General features: G+C 58.6%; 3 protein-coding genes across 14 annotated transcripts in view; 2 read left to right on the forward strand and 1 right to left on the reverse strand.

Annotated features, from left to right (window-relative positions):
* LARGE2 (LARGE xylosyl- and glucuronyltransferase 2) overlaps positions 1–2,514 on the reverse strand; it is a 9,901-nt gene extending 7,387 nt beyond the window's left edge. For 7 of the 11 annotated variants that reach the window (XM_017529339.2, XM_017529336.2, XM_017529332.2 and 4 more), the window contains exons 1-6: positions 2,415–2,514; positions 1,976–2,322; positions 1,588–1,670; positions 1,202–1,325; positions 814–985; positions 602–706 (exon numbers count right to left, since the gene is read on the reverse strand). In XM_017529339.2, the coding sequence (XP_017384828.1) occupies positions 602–706; positions 814–985; positions 1,202–1,325; positions 1,588–1,670; positions 1,976–2,260 (769 nt within the window). In that variant the 5' untranslated portion in view covers positions 2,261–2,322; positions 2,415–2,514. Of the gene's footprint in view, positions 1–601; positions 707–813; positions 986–1,201; positions 1,326–1,587; positions 1,671–1,975; positions 2,323–2,414 lie in introns of those variants that run through there. The other 4 variants (XM_017529333.2, XM_017529328.2, XM_017529331.2 and 1 more) reach the window with 3 other exon arrangements.
* A 4,862-nt stretch (positions 2,515–7,376) lies between these two features.
* PEX16 (peroxisomal biogenesis factor 16) lies at positions 7,377–16,186 on the forward strand. Of its 2 annotated transcripts, none has more exons than XM_017529369.2 (11): positions 7,377–8,496; positions 8,679–8,714; positions 9,879–9,955; positions 10,332–10,465; positions 10,607–10,707; positions 11,483–11,563; positions 11,701–11,853; positions 11,966–12,038; positions 12,231–12,350; positions 14,897–14,965; positions 15,697–16,186. In XM_017529369.2, exons 1-11 carry the CDS (start codon positions 8,385–8,387, stop codon positions 15,779–15,781), a joined length of 1,041 nt encoding a protein of 346 aa, XP_017384858.1. In that variant the 5' UTR covers positions 7,377–8,384; the 3' UTR covers positions 15,782–16,186. The 2 variants fall into 2 exon arrangements, with proteins under 2 accessions (XP_017384858.1, XP_017384857.1); XM_017529368.2 differs by lacking the exon at positions 15,697–16,186 and adding an exon at positions 15,554–15,696 and having other exon boundaries at positions 14,897–14,961.
* Positions 16,187–16,316: 130 nt separating this feature from the next.
* Positions 16,317–19,257, forward strand: CUNH11orf94 (chromosome unknown C11orf94 homolog). Its single transcript, XM_037738861.1, has 2 exons — positions 16,317–18,937; positions 19,106–19,257. The coding sequence occupies exons 1-2, from the start codon at positions 18,559–18,561 to the stop codon at positions 19,225–19,227; spliced, it is 501 nt and encodes a 166-aa protein (XP_037594789.1). The 5' UTR covers positions 16,317–18,558; the 3' UTR covers positions 19,228–19,257.
* Positions 19,258–19,314: the final 57 nt, after the last annotated feature.

Consider the following 19,314-nt stretch of genomic DNA (forward strand, 5'->3'; position numbering starts at 1 on the left):
GGTTCACCATGTTGGCCAGACTGGTCTCAAACTCCTGAACTTAAGTGATCCGCCCTCCTCGGCCTCCCAAAGTGCTGGGATTACAGGCGTGAGCCACTGCGCCAGGCCAATTTTTTAATGTTTGCAGAGACGGGGTCTTACTGTGTTTCCCAGGCTGTTCTCAAACTCCTGGGCTCAAGCACTTCTCCCACCTTAGCCTCCCAAAGTGCTGGGATTACAGGCATGAGCCACTGTACACAGCTTGCTCATGGACTACTTCTGTCAACAGTCAATTCTCTTGGGGGTGAAGGGGAGGTGCTGCATGCTGCCCAGCTTACAGAGCACCTCCACGGGCTTCTTCTCATACTTGGTGATCCCAGGACTGTTAAAATTATCCCCATTTAGTGGATGAGAAAACTGAGGCTCAGAGGGAGCACAAGAGCTGGCCAAAGTCATCCAGCACACACAGGACTGTTGGAAGTGCTGTCTGACTCTTCATCCAGGGTTCTTTCCACAGCACTGTTCTTCCTGGGGGGATTCCTAGCATTCTTTGCCCCTTCTGCCCTAGGGGCCCAAGGACCAGCAGACCGCCCCGCCTGCCTCCCCTCACCACTGTCCCCACCTGTGTTAAATCCCCGGCCCAAGGCAGGCCAGGGTCTGTGGTTCTTCCAGAGGTTGCCCAGGTACCAGTCACTCTGGTTCTCCACGAGACCGATCGCCTGCGTGTCTGGGAGGGGAGGGCATGAGGGACCTGTCTGAGGTTGCCACAGGACCCGGGCTCAGGGCTGGATGCAGGGGTCCTGGGCAGGCCAGGCAGGCTCCCAGGCCTCTCACCAGAAAAGTGAGCAAAGAGTGCCCAGAGCTCAGCAATGTCAGAGGCGAAGGTGATGTCTGTGTCCAGGACAATGACGCGGGCCAGCTCAGCGGGCAGGGTGCCAGGCAGCACCAGCTTCATTAGCCCATAGAGGCCGGAGTAGTGCTTGTTGGGGATCCAGGAGACCTGGGGCTGTGTGGGGGAAGGGCAGGGGGTGAGATGGCAGAGAGAGGCCTAGAAGCACCAGAACACACACTGGGAGCGACAGAGGAGAGGGGGTAGACCCCAAAAAGAGAGGGGTTTGCGCTTCGGTAGGCTGATGGGACTGAAGATTCTCTTCCCCAGCACCACCATGCCCTGGGAGAAAGGACACAGCTGGGTATGGGTGCAGAAGGGCCGGGCCCCTGCCTTGAGCTCATCGGCATCGTAAAAGCTGACACGGACAGCAGGCACCATCCATGTATGGAAGAGCGTCTCCAGGATGTTTCTGGCCACAGCGTCAGTCACCAAGTGGAGGTGCAGTGGATTCTTCCTTTTGGGTGTGCAAAGAGGAAGCCTGAGAGGCCCCAGCAGGAGCAACCTGGGTCAGCCCCTATCCTGAGGTGCGCAGAGGCAAAAGCGCCATCTGCAAAGAGCTTTTCCACGCCAGCTCAGGATGTTCTTACAACCGCCCTTAAGGGAGGAAGAGGACACTGTCCCAGTGTCACAGATGAGGAAGCTAAAGCTCTTAGGCCAGCCTATCCAGGACTTTATTCCTTCCCCACTCCTGACCCTCCACGGACACAAGACTGTACCTGTAGAAGAGCATGGACTTCACCAGGGTGATGACGTGTCGGCTGGAGTTATGCCCCGCACACACGATGGCCACGTGCAAGAGCTGGGGAAGGAAGCCCAGGTCGGCAGCAGGCCCCCGTCCTCCACGAGGCGGCGAGGACCCATGGTTGAGCTGCCCCACCCGCAGCAGAGCCAGGAAGAGTTTGCGGAGGGGCAGCAGGAGCCAACCCTTCATTTCAAATGGGGAAACTGAGGTCGGAGCAGAGGAGGTGCACTTCCGAGTCGTGCCCCAGCCGGCTGGCCAGTGCCGGACAGACGCCAGGTGCTGTGATTCCCGAAGATTTTCCAAGAGGCTGGGCTGGGGGGAGCACCCGCGGGACTCCCGCCGCAGAGGCCGCGCGTACCTACCTCGCACTTGGGCGGCGGCGGCGGCTGCGGGCCGCAGTCGGAGGGGTTGCGGTCCCTGGGTCCGGCCAGAGGGTCTCCGTCGAGGGCGGCGGCTCCCCGCAGCCTCCAGTCTGGGGAGACACGTGGCATTAGCTGGCTGGGGGAGCATCCCGGGGCCCCAGCTCTACCGCCCAGCTCGCGGCGCTCACACCCCAGGTCCCCACCGAACAGGAGGAATCCGAGCAGAAGCAGCAGCAGCAACAGAGCGGCGGCCCCCAGCGCCCGGGGGCGCCCTCGGGGAAGCATGGCCGCCGACGGGGGCGCTCAGGGCTGGGCGCGACCCGGGGCTGCGGCCTCCATTGCGGGCCCTGCGAACCGAGGGGCGAGAGGGGAGGCTCAGCCCTGGGCGGCGGGGCCCGACGGCAGGGTCATCCGACCCGCGCGGAGCCGCCTCCCTCACCTGCTCCAGCGGCTCCCGGGCCGGGCCCTGCGCTCGCAGCCGCCGGCCAGGGTGCGGGGACCAGGGGAGAGGCGCGGGCCAGCCCCGCCCCCGACCTGGTCTCAGGTTTCACCTCGGCGGGTCTGAGCTCGAAGGGGCGGGGAGAGGACCCCCCCGGGGTCCTGTCCCCGCCCCCTGAGCCGGCATCCGACGGTTCTCCAGCCCGCGAAGTGTCCCCGAAACCCCCTCCTGGGCTGATTTTCCCACCAGGAGGAGGGGAGGGCTGGGGGAGCTGGAGCAGCCACGCGCGAAGGCCCGGGCCCCGCTACCTACCCTGAGCCCCGGCCCTGCCCCCGCTCCAGAGCCGCGCCTCCCCCCTCTCTCCCCGCGGGGAGGGGCCCGTGTCCCGGGGCCCGGGATAAAAGGCACGGCCGGAGCTCCACCCGAGGGAGAAGGAGGGGGCCGGAATGCAGGCCGCGGGGGTCGGTGACACCTGCTCTGGAGATAGGGGCGGAGCCGGCCGACACCTGCCCCGGAGCTGCGGAGCACCTGGAGCTCGGCCTTCCTCCCCCACCCTCTGTCCAGGTGGCCTGGCCGGGTCCTGCCGGCGCCGCCAGGACAAAGCGCCCTTGTGAAGGCCGCCTCCCGCCTGGGAGCTGGCGAGGGGCCCCAAACGCGGGCGGCCTAGGCCGCCTGGGCAGGGCCGGGGATCCCCACTCTTGTCCAGATCGTCCTGATTGTGCCGAGGTGCCCTGGCCTGGAGCTCTTCTTCCCTCCCTCTCCCCGGCGCAGGCCAGGGAAGGGGTGGGGGGCGCTCTGGATGCTAAACCCGAACAGCAAGCCAGGCCCTCCATTAATCCTATGATGCAGGCTGATTCTCCCCTAGAGAGTTTAAGTGACCTGTTAGACAGGAACACCCTCCGGCCCCTCCCGTCTCCAGCAGCCGCACTCATCCCCCTGCCCCAGGCTGCGCGCTGCAGAAGCGGCTTTCTTGCTCCTCCTCCGGAAGGGTCTCCCGCCCAGGACTTGCCCTTGACGTTCCTTCTGGCAGCAGAGCCTCCCAGGGCTGGCTAGCACTCATGGAAAGTTGAAGTTGTTTGCTTGTTTATTGCCAGTCTCCCTCCCGGAACGTAAGCTGCTCACGGGACTGGAACCTTGTCTGTCCTGTACCCAGTGCCCAACCAGGGCCTGCAAATACCAAGTGCTCAATACGTGTTGAATGTGGATTGGAATGAGAACCTGCCCTCCTATGACCTGGAAAGGGGGGCTCAGGCTGTGTCCTTTGCCCAACTTTCTGGCTGTAAAAAGTGAGGCAAACTCAGAAGCAGCTGTGGAAAGCAGCCCAGCCTGACACCCCGCAGTCTCCTCCTCTGTGAGGCCAGGAGGCCTTTCTTTGGGAGATGGGGAAGGTCAGGCTTTGGGTCTTTGGAGGGCAGGGATAATGGTTGCTATGGAGACTGACAGCGGCTCCTTGTACACCCGGGAATTGAGAAAGGCCATGTAGGGGCCACTGAGGTGTCTGGAGCGTGAGCCTCCAGCCTCCCTGATCTTCATCTCTAGCCTGAAGCTGGAGTGGGGGAACGTAATTCCCTCCCCAGGGCCCTCAACAGAGACCATTTGTGGGGGTTAAACATGTGGGACCAGGCCAGGGATGGTGGCTCATGCCTGTAATCCCCGCACTTTGTGAGGCCAAGGCTGGTGGATTGCTTGAGCCCAGGAATTTGAGACTAGCCTGGTCAACATGGCAAAACCCTGTATCTACAAAAAATACAAAAATTCCCCGGGCGTGGTGGCATGCGCCTACTACTTGGGAGGCTGAGGTAGAATGATTACCTGAACCCAGGAGGTCAAGACTGCTGTGAGCCGTAATCACACCACTGCACTCCAGCCTGGGTGACAGAGTAAGACCTAGTCTCTAAAAACAAACAAGTCCGGGCGTGGTGGCTCATGCCTGTACTCCCAGCACTTTGGGAGGCCGAGGCGGGTGTGTCACGAGGTCATGAGTTTGAGACTAGCCTGACCAACATGGTGAAACCCCGTCTCTACTAAAAATACAAAAATTAGCCAGGCATGGTGGCATACAGCTGTAATCCCAGCTACTCAGGAGGCTGAGGCAGGAGAATCGCTTGAACCCAGGAGATGGAGGTTGCAGTGAGCCAAGATTGCGCCACTGCACTCCAGCCTGGGTGACAGAGTGACACTCTGTCTCAAAACAAACAAACAAACAAACAAAAAAGACAAACAAACACCTTGTGGGACTGGGTAGAGCACACACACAGTTGGGGGCTGGCCCAGGATGAGTCTTCAATTAAGGGGCTGGGGTGTTAGTGCAGGAAGCTGGGTCTGCAGATCTCACTGTGGTCACTCATAATGCTCGCCCCTCTTCTGGGTCAACCTCACCACTCAGGGAAACTGAAGTGCTGAGATGCCCACTAGACCCCATGGGGCTGTTCTGGGGGCATGTAAGCTGCTCACTGGACTGGAACCTTGTCTGTCCTGTGAGGGAGAAAGGGAGACAAGTACGGGCATATAAACGGTGCTGTTCCTCTTGGCCTAAGACCCGCTTTGACTCTGCTCTGCCCAGGACTTTACTGTGTGACTTTGGACCAGTGAGGCCTCCTCTCTCGGCCTCTGATACTGTCATCTGTACCTGCTGGACTGGTCTACCTCTCTTCCCCTGTCACTTGGGGCAAACTGTTGGAGAGAGGTTACAGCTCAACCTGCCCCTTAAAAGTCCTTCCAGCCCAACAAGACGGCCAAGTCCAGGCAGGGGGCCAGGGAGCAGGGGAGGGGCTCCCCTAGGAGCCTCCTGCACACACGGCAACTCTTTGTCTCTGGGCCTAATCAGGACTGGGATCTAGAGAGGAAATTCAGACAGCCCTGCTGCTGCCAGCCTGGCTGGGCCCATGCCCCAGTTCTGCAGGGAGGGAGAAGAAACTGGTTCCAGCCCCAGCCCCTTTGTATTCTGTCCTGGAAAGTCTGCCCCTCTCCCTTCCATGCTTTGCTCTCCTCTTCAGAAATTCAGGACCTCCAGCCCAAGGAGTGCTGAACCTCACACTCACCCTCCTCATTCTCTCCACAGCTGCAGAGGGAAGGCTGGAGGAGTGGCCAACCTGGAAGTTTGGGGAACAAGTTCACTAAGATAGTGGGGCACAGCAGGGCCCAGCAGGACATGGTGGCTCACACCTATAATCCCAGCACTTTTGGAGGCGGAGGCAGGTAGATCACCTGAGGTTAGAAGTTCAAGACCAGCCTGGCCAACATGGTGAAACCTTGTCTCTACTAAAAATACAGGAATTAGTCGGGCATGGTAGTGTTTACCTGTAATCCCAGCTACTCAGGAGGCTGAGGCAGGAGAATTGCTTGAACCCAGGAGGCAGAGGTTGCAGTGAGCTGAGATTGCACCACTGCACTCCAGCGTGGGTGACACAGTGCGTCTCCATCTCAGAAACAAACAAAATGAATAAATAAATAAATAAATAAGAAAAAAAAAAAAAGGCCAGGCGTGGTGGCTCACGCTTGTAATCCAAGCACTTTGGAGGCCAAGGCGGGCAGATCATCTGAGGTCGGGAGTTCAAGACCAGCCTGACCAACATGGTGAAACCCCGTCTTTATAAAAAAAATAAAATTAAATTAAAAATAATAATAAAGAAAAACAAACAAGACAGTGGAGCAGAGGAAGGGAGAAGGAGCCTCACCTCAAGGACCCTGAGCCCAGGTCCTAATCCAAGTTGCTAACTTGCCTCATGACCAAGGAGCCTCAACATGTCACAGCTCTTGTGGGCTGTGGGCCATAGGAGAGAGGGCACTGCCACCAGAGACCTGCACGGTGGCCCGTTTGGCCAGTGCCTTGTTGTGCCATGTGGGACAAATCCTTTCCCCCTCCTTACTGGGCCTCTAATTTCCCATCTGTGAACAGTTCTTAGCAACCTGACGGGGTTCCTGGGAGGAGGGCAAGCGAGCCTGGCACCCAGAGGTGGCCAGAAATGATGTCGATGATGCCCATGACCCCCTCCTCTGTTCTTCAACACCTCTGCCTCTCCTCAGGCCCCTGGTCACCTTTCCCTGGGTCTTCATTCTTTGATGTGAGCGGGCAGCTCTAGTCTCCCACCTGATAGAGAAGAAAACTAAGCTGTAGTGTAGGGTGGGGTGAGGGAGTGGAAGGAAGGTTGTGGTTTCCTGGTAAGCTGTGATGCTTAGACCTGTTCTCTAAAAATAAAAGTTAAAAAAATGAATAAATAAATAACAAGAAACTGCCTAGTCTCTGAGGTCAGAAAAGATCAGCACTCAAATTTTAGCTGGGCGTTCTTTTTTTTTAATTTTTTTTTTTTTTCTTTTTTTAAGACGGGGTTTCACCATGTTGGTCAGGCTGGTCTTGAATTCCCAACCTCAGGTGATCCGCCCGCCTTGGACTCCAAAGTGCTTGGACTACAGGCGTGAGCCACTGCGCCCGGCCTAGCTGGGGTTTTTTTTTTTTTTGAGACGGAGTTTCACTCTTGTTACCCAGGCTGGAGTGCAATGGCGCGATCTCGGCTCACCGTAACCTCCGCCTCCTGGGTTCAGGCAATTCTCCTGCCTCAACCTCCTGAGTAGCTGGGATTACAGGCACGCGCCACCATGCCCAGCTAATGTTTTGTATTTTTAGTAGAGACGGGGTTTCACCACGTTGACCAGGATGGTCTCGATCTCTTGACCTCGTGATCCACCCGCCTCGGCCTCCCAAAGTGCTGGGATTACAGGCTTGAGCCACCGCGCCCGGCCTAGCTGGGGGTTCTTAATCGGATGCTTTCTTCATCTGGAAATATCTGGTGGAGAGGATTAGATAAAATAATGTATTACTATTCTCAGGATACCATAAATCCGCTAGGCCGCTTCCCCGCCCGGCGCCCCCCCCCACCCCGCCCCCAGCACTGGCCCACGGCTCCACCCACGCCACGCCCCTTTTCCCACAGCCAGTCAGCGGCTGCTTCCCCGGCCCGTACCCTCCACCACTCGCTGCAGCTCTCCCGGTGCCACCCTTTCAAGGGAGGCGGCTCCATTTAGGAAGGGTTTTCCCCAGGGGTCGCCCCCTTCCCTGGGGCAAAGCTGAGGACTGCGAGGTGCGTCCGAGGGCCGGAAAGCTATCTGAGATCGATTCTGAGTTCAAGGATCAAGTCTGCCCTCAAACCATTTTACAGATAAGGAAATCCGAGACCCAGAGAAAGGACACTCCCGCCCAAGGAGTCGAGAGAAGCCCGGGCCAGGGCTTTCTTCGCGTAGGTGGGAGTGTAGGCGTGAGCCCTTGGGGAGCACAGTCCCTAAGGGAGCTAAGGCCGAAGCCGGAACTGTGCTGTCTAGAGGGTTCGAGACGGCACTGGAGAGCTGGACTCCTTACTGCCTCAATTTCTCCAGCACTACCTTTGTTGGGGGAACGGAGATGGTGATACTGACCGAACGCGCGCCTGCTGAGACACACTCCGACTGTATTTAGACGCCCCGCACCTCCCCAAATCTGATCGAGACCCTTTTTTCAAGAACCCGCAATCTCCCAGTCCTTTAAAATCCGGCCCTGCCGTTCGAGTCTCTCTGCGTTCCATTGGAAAGACTCGGGGCTCTAGCTCCCTATTCTAGAATGAACTGCTCTGACTGCCGCCCAGCTCTCCTAGAGCGTTAACTGCGCAGGCGCAAGGGCCGCCAACCCGGTCAACGGAAGAGCTGCGTCCCGACGGCGCTCGGCGGATCAGGGGCGGAGAGCGTGCTAACCAATGACTTGAGGGAGTAGGGGGGCGGGTTTGGGCCCTCAGTTGTTAAGCGCTAACCGAGTGGGAAGTGGTTCAAGAGATGGGGTGAAGGGTAGTTCACTGGCTCTTCAAGTCACCAGCCTTCTGGCCCGCGGAAGTCAAGCAGCCGAGAGGCGGGCCTAAGACCGGAAGAAGGAAGGAGGGCGCAGGAAGCAGGGCGCCGCAGCCAGTCGTGCAGTCCTTCCGTGGGTCTGTCGGTGCCGAGGGCAGGATGGAGAAGCTGCGGCTCCTGGGCCTCCGGTACCAGGAGTACGTGACTCGTCACCCGGCCGCCACGGCCCAGCTGGAGACGGCAGTGCGGGGCCTCAGTTACCTGCTGGCAGGTGCCACCCTGACCTTTGATCCGTTCCTCCTGGGCCCTGACTTATGACCCCAGTGGCCCCCTTCCCTGCGGAGTCAGGCTAGTGATCGCTGTGCTTGAGAGGCGTAGGGAGGGGACGTCCGGGAGCTGAAGACGAAAGGTGAGGCAAATGCTCACTCACACCTCCTCCTGTACCCTCTCCAGGTCGATTCGCCGATTCGCACGAGCTGTCAGAGCTGGGTGAGCAGGGCTCTGGGGGTGGGGAATGGGGGATCGGCTGCCTGGGCCCAATGAACACCCCAGCTCGAGGTCCTGGGCTGCCCGTTAGACACCTTGTGCTGTGACTGAATCGTACAAAGGTCTGTTGTCCACTGTCCTGGGCCCTCCATGTCCCTAAGTCGAGAAACGTCTGGGGACCTTATCTGAGTATTCACTACTGGCTAAGCGCTGGGCTCAGTGCCTTTCCCACCTTTGCTGGTTAGTCCTCTCTACAGTCATATTAAGTGCTTACTGTCCATTTAAGGGAATAGAAGTTCAGTGAGATTAGAGAACAATCACTGATGATCCCAGAACCAAGATTCAAGTCTAGATCTCCCAGATTCCAGGATTCTCAGATTGTAACCACCTCAAGAGTGTTGTAACTACCTCTCAGATTGTAACTACCTCAAGATTGTAACTACCCTAGTGACTGCTGTTACAGTCCTGAAAGAATGAGCTGGGTTTTGAAAAGCAGAGGTGAGGCCAGTTTCAGTGGTTCATGCCTGTAATCCCAGCACTTTGGGAGGCCAAGGCGGGTGGATCACCTGAGTTCAACAGTTCGAGACCTGCCTGACCAACATGGTGAAACCCCATTTCTACTAAAAATACAAAAATTAGCCAGGCATGGTGGCAGGTGCCTGTAGTACCAGCTACTCGAGAGGCTGAGGCAGGAGAATCGGTTGAACCCAGGAGGCGGAGGTTGCAGTGAGCCAAGATTGTGCCATTGCACTCCAGCCTGGGCAACAAGAGTGAAACTCCAACTCAAAAAAAAGAAAAGTAGTGGTGGAATAGACCCTCAGGGACAGGCCGCTGAAAGAGAAAAGGCCAGGAAGTGGGATTGGGTATCTGTGGCTGTTCAGAGAACGATGAGTAGTTGTGAGCAGCTGGGTGGCCAGTACTGTTCAGCTGGGCAACAGCTGGCTTGTCACTGAGATTGACCCATCCTGTCTTGGTCCAACCACCCTTGTGAGATCATGTTGGGGAGAGTAGAGTGCTGAGAAGTAGGTGGAGAGACAGGTTGGTTTCCACATTGTCTGTGGGTGTCTGAGCAGAGCAGGTGACAGGTGATCCCTGTAGCTCTTGGGAGAAAGTGAGAGGTGTGGAGGCTGCAGAGCCAGCCTCTCAAGGCCACATTCTACCCCTCAGTGTACTCCGCCTCTAACCTGCTTGTGCTGCTCAATGACGGGATCCTACGGAAGGAGCTTCGGAAAAAGTTGCCTGTGGTGAGAATTCTACCAGGAACAGGGTGGGAAGCACGGAGACTCAGGAATGAAATAGTAGCAACTAGTGTGCAGCACATGTCTCCTGGAGCATGAGACACGCCTATGCCCGTCTGAGCCTCAAACCATCTCATTAGGTGAGCTGTAAAGTGTTAGTATTCCCACCTCAGGTGAAGAGACTGAGCTTCAGAGAGGCAGTCAGCTGTTTGAGATCCCCCAGCCTGTTAATGCTGTTAATGGAGTTGGTGTTTGAACTCACGCCTACACCCTTAGGCTTGGAAAGGGGAAGATCCGCATCTCTTGTCAGAGGAGCTCCCTACTAGAGAAGGGCCTGGGACTAGGGGGAAACCCCTGACTTCTTGGCCTGGGGTTCTTGCAGTCGCTGTCCCAGCAGAAGCTGCTGACATGGCTGAGCGTGCTGGAGTGCGTGGAGGTGTTCATGGAGATGGGAGCTGCCAAGGTGTGGGGCGAAGTGGGCCGTTGGCTTGTTATCGCCCTCATCCAGCTGGCCAAGTAGGTCGGGACTGTGGCAGGGATGACCTGGGTGACCTGGGTGGGGGTGACGCAGGCCAGCCACGCAGATGGTGCTCAGCAGAGCAACCCTGACCTGCCGGTAGCTGCCTCCCCACAGCCCTGACATCCTCCCCGACCCAGGGCTGTACTGCGGATGCTTCTGCTGCTTTGGTTCAAGGCTGGCCTCCTGACCTCACCCCCCATCGTTCCACTGGACAGAGAAACCCAGGCACAGCCCCCAGGTGAGCTACTTCTCCAAGCCCTGGAGCAGAATGGGCCATAGGACTAGCGTGAGGATTTAGATCCGATCAGCATGAATACAGTAGTATCTGTTTATGGAGCACACCTGTCCCCATCAACTCTGTGTTCTCATTGCCTGTATTCAACAGACAGAACAAAGCTGTGGCTAGGGACAAAATCAGAATACAAACTCAGGACTTGTGATGGTCAGAGTCGTTCATTTTTGTAGTCTGCAGGAAGAGGGAACAGATGAGATCCTGCCAACCTCGCCTCTGGGCCTGGTTCTGTATCCAGAGCCACAGCCTCTAGAGGTAGGGCATCTGGTACACCTGTCCCTTCAGGGCTTGGGGCCCTCCCGTCAGCCTCTGGGCCTCACTCTCTGAACACTGAGTAGGGGTGGTTCATTGCTTCTCATCATGATTGTTTTGAAAGCAAAGGATTGAGAGAAGACGGCCCCTCTGGTGTCGTGTTCCCCATAGATGTGGTCAGACTGGGCCCTCCCTACCTTGCCTGTCCATGGGTTCCGGGAGGCTGGCTCTAGCCATAGCTATGCTGAGCATTCCTCAGGCCAGGGTGGGCCACAGGCTGCTTCCCTCTGTGGACGGACCTCGTGCTGAGCTACCGCCCGGGTGTAGTTCCCTTCACTCAGCTGCTGCCACAATACAAGGGGATCCATTCTCCCCTTAGCTCCTGAGCATTCACTGCATGCGTGTTCCTTGCAGGGTCCACTGGAAGCATGTCCCTCTGACGGTATGGCCTTCTGTCTATCCCTGCTAGATGGTGACCACAGCCCTGGCAGCCATGAGCACTCCTACATCGGGAAGCGGTCAAACCGGGTGGTACGAACCCTCCAGAACAGTAAGTGGAGGATGTGGCTGGCCTGGGCACCTAGGTGCTGTGTCTGTCTGGGCCTGTGGGACTGGCTTCGGTCAGCGGCCACCTTTCCCTACTCCAGCCTGGGCCTGGCTCGCTCATCTGCGTCCCTTGTGTTCTAGCACCGTCCCTGCACTCCAGGCACTGGGGAGCCCCCCAGCAGCGGGAGGGATGGCAGCAGCAGCACCCTGAGGAGCTGAGTGTGACCCCCACCCCCCTGGGGCTGCAGGAGACCATCGCAGAGTCCTTGTACATTGCCCGGCCGCTGTTGCACTGTATCCTTAGCGCGGGGCAGGATAGGGCTGGCACTGCGGGCTGGGGATTGGGTGGGGAGTGCGCCGAGCCGGGCCCCTGTGCCGGAGACATCCTTGACGCCTTGGCCGTCAGTGCTCAGCCTGGGCCTATGGGGTCAGAGGTCATGGAAACCTTGGCTCTTGGCTGGTGTTGTGGACGTGACCAGGTGAGCCTGGGCCTGCCTGGGGCTCCACTCTCCACTGGGCTTTCTGCTACAATCCTGGCGTCACCTAGGCGGGGCAGCAGCAGCCCTTGCCCCTCCTGTTGCTGCCCCTCTGCATACCCAGCCTGTGGCTCCTCCCCTTCTGTGGGCCCAGATCATGCCCCTGGCCCTGACCGTGTCCTCCCTGCCCCCCAGCCTGAGCCTCCTGAGTGACAGGAAGGGCCTGACCCGGAGGGAGCGGCGGGAGCTGCGGCGCCGGACCATCCTGCTGCTGTACTACCTGCTCCGCTCTCCGTTCTATGACCGCTTCTCTGAGTAAGCACCCAGCCCCTCCCAGAATGGCCAGGCCCACCCTCAGCCAGGGAGAGGGCCGGCAAGTGGGCACTGGTGCTCCGGTCCCTGTTGGCACCTTCCCTCCCCAGTGCCTTGTCCAGGGTTCACTGAGTACCTACTGTGTGCTGTCTGGGTGGCAGTCACCAGATGCCAGCCCAGCTCTCCGGGCCATCAGGCCACACGAGCATGAGCTTAAACACGGTTGGCAGGAGAGGCACTGAGGACCGGTGAGGGCATTGCAGGGCGGCCCACAGGGACGACGGCTGGCGTGGGTGCCCCATGGCCTCTAGTTCATTTCCTCTTCTTCCTGCCAAATAGTTTGGCTTATCCTCACTTCTCAGAGGAGGCACTGGAGGTTCAAGGAGGTTGGGCAACTTAAACGAAGCTACCCAGTTAGCCAGTGGTAGAGCTAGATCCCAGCCACGTGGTCTCCCCTGGTCTTCCCTGCCTGGCTCAGCCTCCAGTCGCCTGTGAGGGTCCAGAGCTCCCAGCCTCAGAGGGGCCTGCTGGGTTGAGCAAGGGGCAGCTTGGGACCAGTTCTTTCTACGGGCCTGCCACTGTGTCTGTGTGAGGTTAGACTGCAGTCTGATGGAACCCTGTGCAGCGGCTGGGACTGTGAGACAGACAAGGCTCCTGGGACCCCCTTTGTCTAGGACCTAGTAACTGCTTGAAAGCTGGCATAGGCTGGGCAGCAGTGGCTCACACCTATAATCCTAGCACTTTGGGAGGCCAAGGCAGGAGGTTTGCTTGAGGCCAGGAGTTTGAGGCCAGCCTGGGCAGCCCATCTCTACAAAAAAATAAAAATAAAAATAAGTAATAAATTAGCAAGACATGGTGATGTGCACCAGTAGTTCCAGCTACTCAGGAGGCTGAGGCATGAGGATCAGTCCAGGAGGTTGAGGCTGCAGTGAGTTATGATCACTCCGTCACACAGAGTGTGACAGAGTGCCTGGGTGACAGAGTAAGTCCCTGTCTCAACAAAACAAAACAAAAACTGGCGTAGTTTAGCCAGGCGCGATGCCTCACACCTGTAATCCCAGCACTTTGGGAGGCTGATGTGGGAGGATTGCTTGAGGCAAGGAGTGTGAGACCAGCCTGGACAACATAGTGAGACTCAGTCTCTACTGAAAATACAAAAATTAGCGTGGTGGCAGGTGCCTGTAGTCCCAGCTACTCAGGAGGCTGAGGCAGAAGAATTGCTTGAACCAAGGAGGCAGAGGTTGCAGTGAGCTGAGATCACGCCACTGCACTTCAGTCTGGGTGACAGAGCGAGACACCATCTTTTTTTAAAAGAAAAAAGAGAGGCCGGGCGTGGTGGCTCACGCCTATAATCCCAGCACTTTGGGAGGCCGAGACAGGCAGATCACAAGGTCAGGAGTTTGAGACCAGCCTGGACAATATGGTGAAACCCTGTCTCTACTAAAATTACAAAAATTAGCTGGCTCTGGTGGCGGGTGTCTGTAGTCCCAGCTACTTGGGAGGCTGGGGCAGGAGAATCACTTGAACCCAGGAGGCGGAGGTTGCAGTGAGCCAAGATCACGCCATTGCACTCTAGCCTGGGTGACAGAGCAAGACTCCATCTCAAAAAAAAAAAAAAAAAGAGAAAAGTGGAAGGTTGCTCCATCTGGACTCTGCCCTGGTACCTCTCTGGACCCTGCCCCCGTCATTTGGGGAAACAAAGGCCTGGCTTGGTCTCCTAAAGTGCTGGGATTACAGGCGTGAGCTACCACACCCAGCCAGCCTTCCTCTTACTGCCCAGACAGAAGCATAAAGAGCCAGGCTGCACAAGGAGCCAGGCCGCCTTCCAGATGTGTGGCCTTGGGCAAGTTATTTGATACCCCTGTGCCTCGTTTCCTCACCTGTAAGAGGGGGATGGTGACAGTTCCCACTTTGCAGGGATTCAATGACTAATGCATCCAGTCCGGCAGTGCGTGGGGCGTAGTAAGCACGTAGTGCTATGCGTTGTTATCAGCCTCCTCATCTCACCCGAGTTTCCCTGTGGAAAACCCTCAGCTATTCAAAATCAAGGCCTTGGGCCTTGCCTCTTCCCCTGAACCAAAATGTGCTCTCCTCAGCACTGTGTTCCCTCCTGGGGCCCTGACTACTCTCATTGGTGGTTTGTGAGGTTTCTCTGCAGGCCAGCGCTTCTGCCAGACTGGGGGCTTCCTGGGGGCAGGGTGAGGTTGTCCTCTGTCGACCTTCCACTGTACCGGCTGGGCACTGCTCCACATGTGACCCTCTAGAGGCCTTTGGTGTTGGATGTCAGTGGAAGGGAAAAGAGGGAAAGAGGAATGGGAGGAGGTGTTGTGGGTTAGTGCCACCCCAAAGCTGAGCTGGTGGAGGGTGGAGGCAGAGCCAGCCCCAGAGGTCTCGTCTTGTGTACTGGGCTCTGCCCTGGCTCCCGAGAAAGTCACCCTTGTCTTCTGGAATGCACTGCGTTCAGCATGGTCGTCAGCAAAGGCCTCTGGGCCTCCTGATTTGCAGGGATCCCCCTACTCAGCATGCTCCCCATTTATTGCCTCCCCCAGGGCCAGGATTCTCTTCCTGCTCCAGCTGCTGGCCGACCACGTCCCTGGCCTTGGCCTGGTCACAAGTAAGCAGGGGCCGGGACGTGATGACTGTCGCGTTGGGAGTCACATGCGTGCCGCGTCTCCCTGACTTCTCTCTCCTTGCAGTTCGATTCTTGGCACAGTCAGGAGAGGAGGTCGGGAAGTCAGGACTGGGTGGGACTGCCCCTGGGCATAGGCCAGGGTGACCAGCGGAGCCAGGGTGGCTGGAAGGAGGGTGTCCCGTGGTTGGGGGACTGTTAGACCACATCGGCTACCAGCTTTTTTCTGGTCACAAGTTTCCTGGAGCAATAAGGGTCCATCTCACCTGGGGGGTTTCAATGGCAGAGAAAGGGCCCACCAGGCTGCTGAGATCCCCTCTCAGCAGGCCACTGGGCTTGAGTCGCGTGACTTGGACATGACTCAGACCGGTCCCTCAGTGCCTCCCCTGGATGAGCTTCTTTAGGCCTGAGTGTCCTCGTCTATAAATGGGGCCAGAGTCCCCTGTGATGCTGCCTCCCTAGGGGTGGGGCAGGGGGGCCAGTGGGGCTCCTGGGCTGCAGGTGTGAGGTGCTGTATGTGGTGCCACAGCGCAGATTGGAGTCTGGCCCGCTCTGATGTGTCCCTCTCTCACTGCAGGGCCGCTCATGGATTACTTGCCCACCTGGCAGAAAATCTACTTCTACAATTGGGGCTGACAGACCTCCCGGAAGCAGGGTGTAGGGAGGAGCGAGGCAGGGGCCCCCCCTTCCCTAATAAAACTGACTCTGGCAGCGTCCCAGCGTGCGTGCGGCCTCTCCGTGCCCACTGGCCAGGCCTGGCACACAGCCTTGGTTGCCACCGACACTCCTCCCAAGACCCCCTTGACTGCGCCCTCCTGTGACGACACCACTGCAGCCCACACCTTGTCACTGCTGGGCCAAGAAGCTTCCACTAGGAGTGGGATCCAGGCTCCTCTCCCACAGAAAGCGGTGACTTCACTTCATGGCGCACGGGAAGCCGCTGGCTCTGGCAGCCAAAGGAGTGAACGTGGCTGCGCTCTCGCTGACCGTGGTGGGACAGGAAGGCTGAACCTGGGCAAGGGCTGACCGCTGCCCAGCGTGTCTTCTGGCCAGGGCCCCCGTATGCCCCTTCTCTGCAGGGCTCTGGCACCCCAGGCCATGGCATTGCCAGCCTCCCTGCGACAGAGCCTGGTGAACAGTGAGCCCGGCTCCCACACAAAGTAGCACCTTAAGCCCTCATCCTCGGTTGAGAGTCAAAGGCTTTTCTCCCGTGGGAGGAGAATGTCCAGCACCAGCCGACACTAGGGAGGGAGTGGGAGCCGGACAGGCTCAGGGAGAAAGCCAGGCCAGTTCACCGGTCATGAGCTGCGGTTCCCCACTCACCCTGCCGGCTTCAGAGCCCCGGTCCACCTGGAGCCGCGCAGGCTGCTATGGTGGGAGGGCCTGGACAGAGTGGGCCGAGGGCTAGCCTTTCTCTCCCTGACCTTAACCTGTTTTCAGCCACTGGCCCTGTGAAGAGCCAGCCACTCCTGCCAGAGTTCCAAACCCATAGAGAGGGCTCCATCTGCACCCAGGTCCTCCATGCCTCAGACACTCCCAGATACTGCTTTCCTCTGGGGCCTCTGAGGAGCACCCCACAGTTCCTCGCCCACACGCAGGGGAAGGGGCTGTCCTGGCTACCCCGGACTTCAGCTCAGTGTATCAGACGTTTCTGGGTGCATGCCCCGTAGCAGGCTTGCACCATGTGCCTGTCAGAAACCTGCAGTGAAGCACAGTTCCCCGACGGCCACCTCCCACTCACTCACAGGGGAGACAGGCTTGTGGATGCAGGTGCCACACTGGGGGCGTGGTAGGAGGGGGTGTCCCCAGAATGGGGCGTGGCTTGGGCGTGGCCCGGTAGTGCTGACTGCCTGCCAGAGGTGAGGGGTTTCATCAGGCTTCACCAGCGAAGCCTTGACTCGGCTTGAAACCGGTAGAACTGTTTGGTTTTTCCATAGGCAGCCTGCCCAGGGTTACAGCTGTGTGGAGCCATGGGAGGTGGGGCTGGAGGCTGGAGGGGAAGGTCAGGGCCACACTGAACATGGCATCACATACCCAGTGGAGAAACTCGGACCTCGTCTGGCAGGTGGGGAGGGGCCTGTGTTTGTAAATACTCCAGCAGCCTTGCGGAGGATGCTTTGGTGGGCAGAGGTGGAAGGATGGGGCGGTGACATTAGAGGTAGGGGTCTGTAGCAGTGGGAGGGGCAATGGCAGTGGCCGCACAGATTACGGGTAACCTCAGCTAGTCTTGGGGACTGGCGTGGAGGAAGAGGGTGGTGTCTAGGAGTCGAAGAGCGGGAAGGACAAGGGGCTTTGGGGTCAGGCAGAGCAGACAGAATTCCAGGTTCCTGGCAGGGCAAGCCTTGGTGGACACAGGATGCTGAGGCAGGCTTGTGGGGGACATGTTGTCTCCAGGACTTACAAAGGGACGTGACTGACCACTGGGAACTGAGTCAGGTGTAACAGGGTGACGGGGCTGAGGAACCCCTAGAACTTGTCAGCCTCTAGGGTAGTTAGGACCAGGAGCGTGAATGAGGCCACTGGAGGAGCCAGGGTTGGAAACAAGGGCTTCCCCCCAGATCCCTCAGCGGTCACAGGAGAGTGGCTGGGCCCGTCAGCAGTTGGCCATCTCAGGCAACTGGGTTAGCAAAGCTTCAGAGCTCTGGGTTCTGATACAACAGATCTGGCTGGGGCCAGGGGTTTTGTTTTGAAGGCTTTTGGTGGTTCTGGTGAATGAGGTTTGCACTGCATGTGTAAGTGGGCTGGGCCTGGCTGCTGAGCGGAGAACCAGGAGCCAGCCAGAGGCCTTCCAGTGGTGCCTGCAGCTGAGCCCAGGCCTGCGAGGAGAGGGTGTCCAGCGCAGGGTCGAGCTGCACTTGGTCACTCGGCACTGTCCAGGCTGCAGAGTCCAGTGAACCAAGCCCTCCCTGCCTTTCCGAAGCCTGCACCCGAGGGGCAGCTCCAGACCTCTGCCACCATGCCTGGAAGCCCTCCAACCTGCCTGAGGCTGCTTTAAGCTGCAGGGAGTGGAGAGGGAGAGGCCCTCCCTGCAGGGACAGACAGCAGGACACGGAGACCCTGAGCTGGGCAGGGTTGATAGACCCACTCTGGGCTTCTCAGCTGCCAGGACCTGCCCTGGGCTCCTGCGATGCCAACAGGGGTAGGGTGGGGTGGGGAGGCTGTGGGAATGGCTGGGGCTCTGGGTGGTGAGGATCCCCTGCCCTCTTTGGAGGGCCTACCGTATGCCAGATGGTCGGGTGTGTTATGGACTTTACTTTCCAGATGAGTGAGTTTAGGCACACACAGATGAAGTGACTCGTGCGGCTAGCAAGAGGCAAGGTCAGGACCTGAGCTGAGATCTGACTCCACAGGGTGTGCCCTTATTCCCTGGACAGCAACATCAGAACAAGATCCGGTTTAGCACCTATTAGCCAACGGCATGAATAAGAACAAAAGCCTCAGGGCGGACGTCCCCAGGTCTGCCCCGGAGCCGGTGCTGACACAGGCCTGGAATGAAGGCCCTTTGTGAGGTGGCCCTGGGAGCTGGCAGCAGGTTCCGTCCTGCCAGAAGAGGGACAACAGGAGCCAGGACCTGTGTAGAAGATGGTTCTCGCCATGGTGGGGGCTTTGCACCCCCGGGCTGGGCTCAGCCTCTTCCTCCTCCACCTCCTCCTGGCGGCGGCACTGCTTCGCTCCCATCCTCTGAGGTGCCCCTTGGGGCAGAAGGGCGGGGCACCGGGGGCTGGGCAGCACAGGTGCTGCCCTCCCCTCCCTGGAGTGGGGCTGGCCCTATTACCCTGGATGTGGGAGGGCTTGCCAAGTGCCCCCACACCGGGCCAACTCCCCATTCACAAGGAGGTGCCAGTGGCCTCCAGGGCCAGGGCCGAGCACCCCAACATCTCCCACAGGTCTCAGCAGTCTGCTCCCGAGGCGTTCTCTGCCCCCCTGGAACTCTCGCAACCATTTTCCGGCCTGGTGGATGGTAGTATCTCTCTCATCCCCTTCCTCTGCCCCTCCCTGACAGTGGAGACCCCCTAAGAGTGCCCAGGCCCAGCCTTCAGGGGCTTGTCATCCCAAACCACATCTGTTCAAGGGTGACTTCAGTCCCATCAGGGCCGGCGACCACCCTTGCCCTCTTTTCTCTCTTTAGACTATGGCGTCCGCCCCAAGCACCCATGGCCGAGAGGGCCTCGACCCCTCCTGTCCCGGGCCCAGCAGCGCAAGCGGGATGGGCCTGACATGGCTGAATATTACTATGACGCCCACCTGTGACCCCAGGCCCTCATAAAGCTATTCTGCGTGGCAAAGGCTTGGCTTTCCTGGGCTGGGTGCGAGATGGGCATGGGAGGGGTCCTCGCA

Source organism: Cebus imitator, unplaced genomic scaffold, assembly GCF_001604975.1.
Source record: "Cebus imitator isolate Cc_AM_T3 unplaced genomic scaffold, Cebus_imitator-1.0 Scaffold58, whole genome shotgun sequence".
Lineage (NCBI taxonomy): Eukaryota > Metazoa > Chordata > Mammalia > Primates > Cebidae > Cebus > Cebus imitator.

Excerpts from the sequence above, each read along its gene's own strand:
- PEX16 (XM_017529369.2), top strand. The coding sequence starts at position 8,385 with ATGGAGAAGCTGCGGCTCCTGGGCCTCCGGTACCAGGAGTACGTGACT. Across the intron at positions 10,466-10,606 it reads GCCCTCATCCAGCTGGCCAA|GGCTGTACTGCGGATGCTTC; the intron begins GTAGGTCGGGAC and ends TCCCCGACCCAG. Across the intron at positions 11,854-11,965 it reads TGCCCGGCCGCTGTTGCACT|TGCTCAGCCTGGGCCTATGG; the intron begins GTATCCTTAGCG and ends CTTGGCCGTCAG.
- CUNH11orf94 (XM_037738861.1), top strand. The coding sequence starts at position 18,559 with ATGGTTCTCGCCATGGTGGGGGCTTTGCACCCCCGGGCTGGGCTCAGC. Across the intron at positions 18,938-19,105 it reads ATTTTCCGGCCTGGTGGATG|ACTATGGCGTCCGCCCCAAG; the intron begins GTAGTATCTCTC and ends TTCTCTCTTTAG.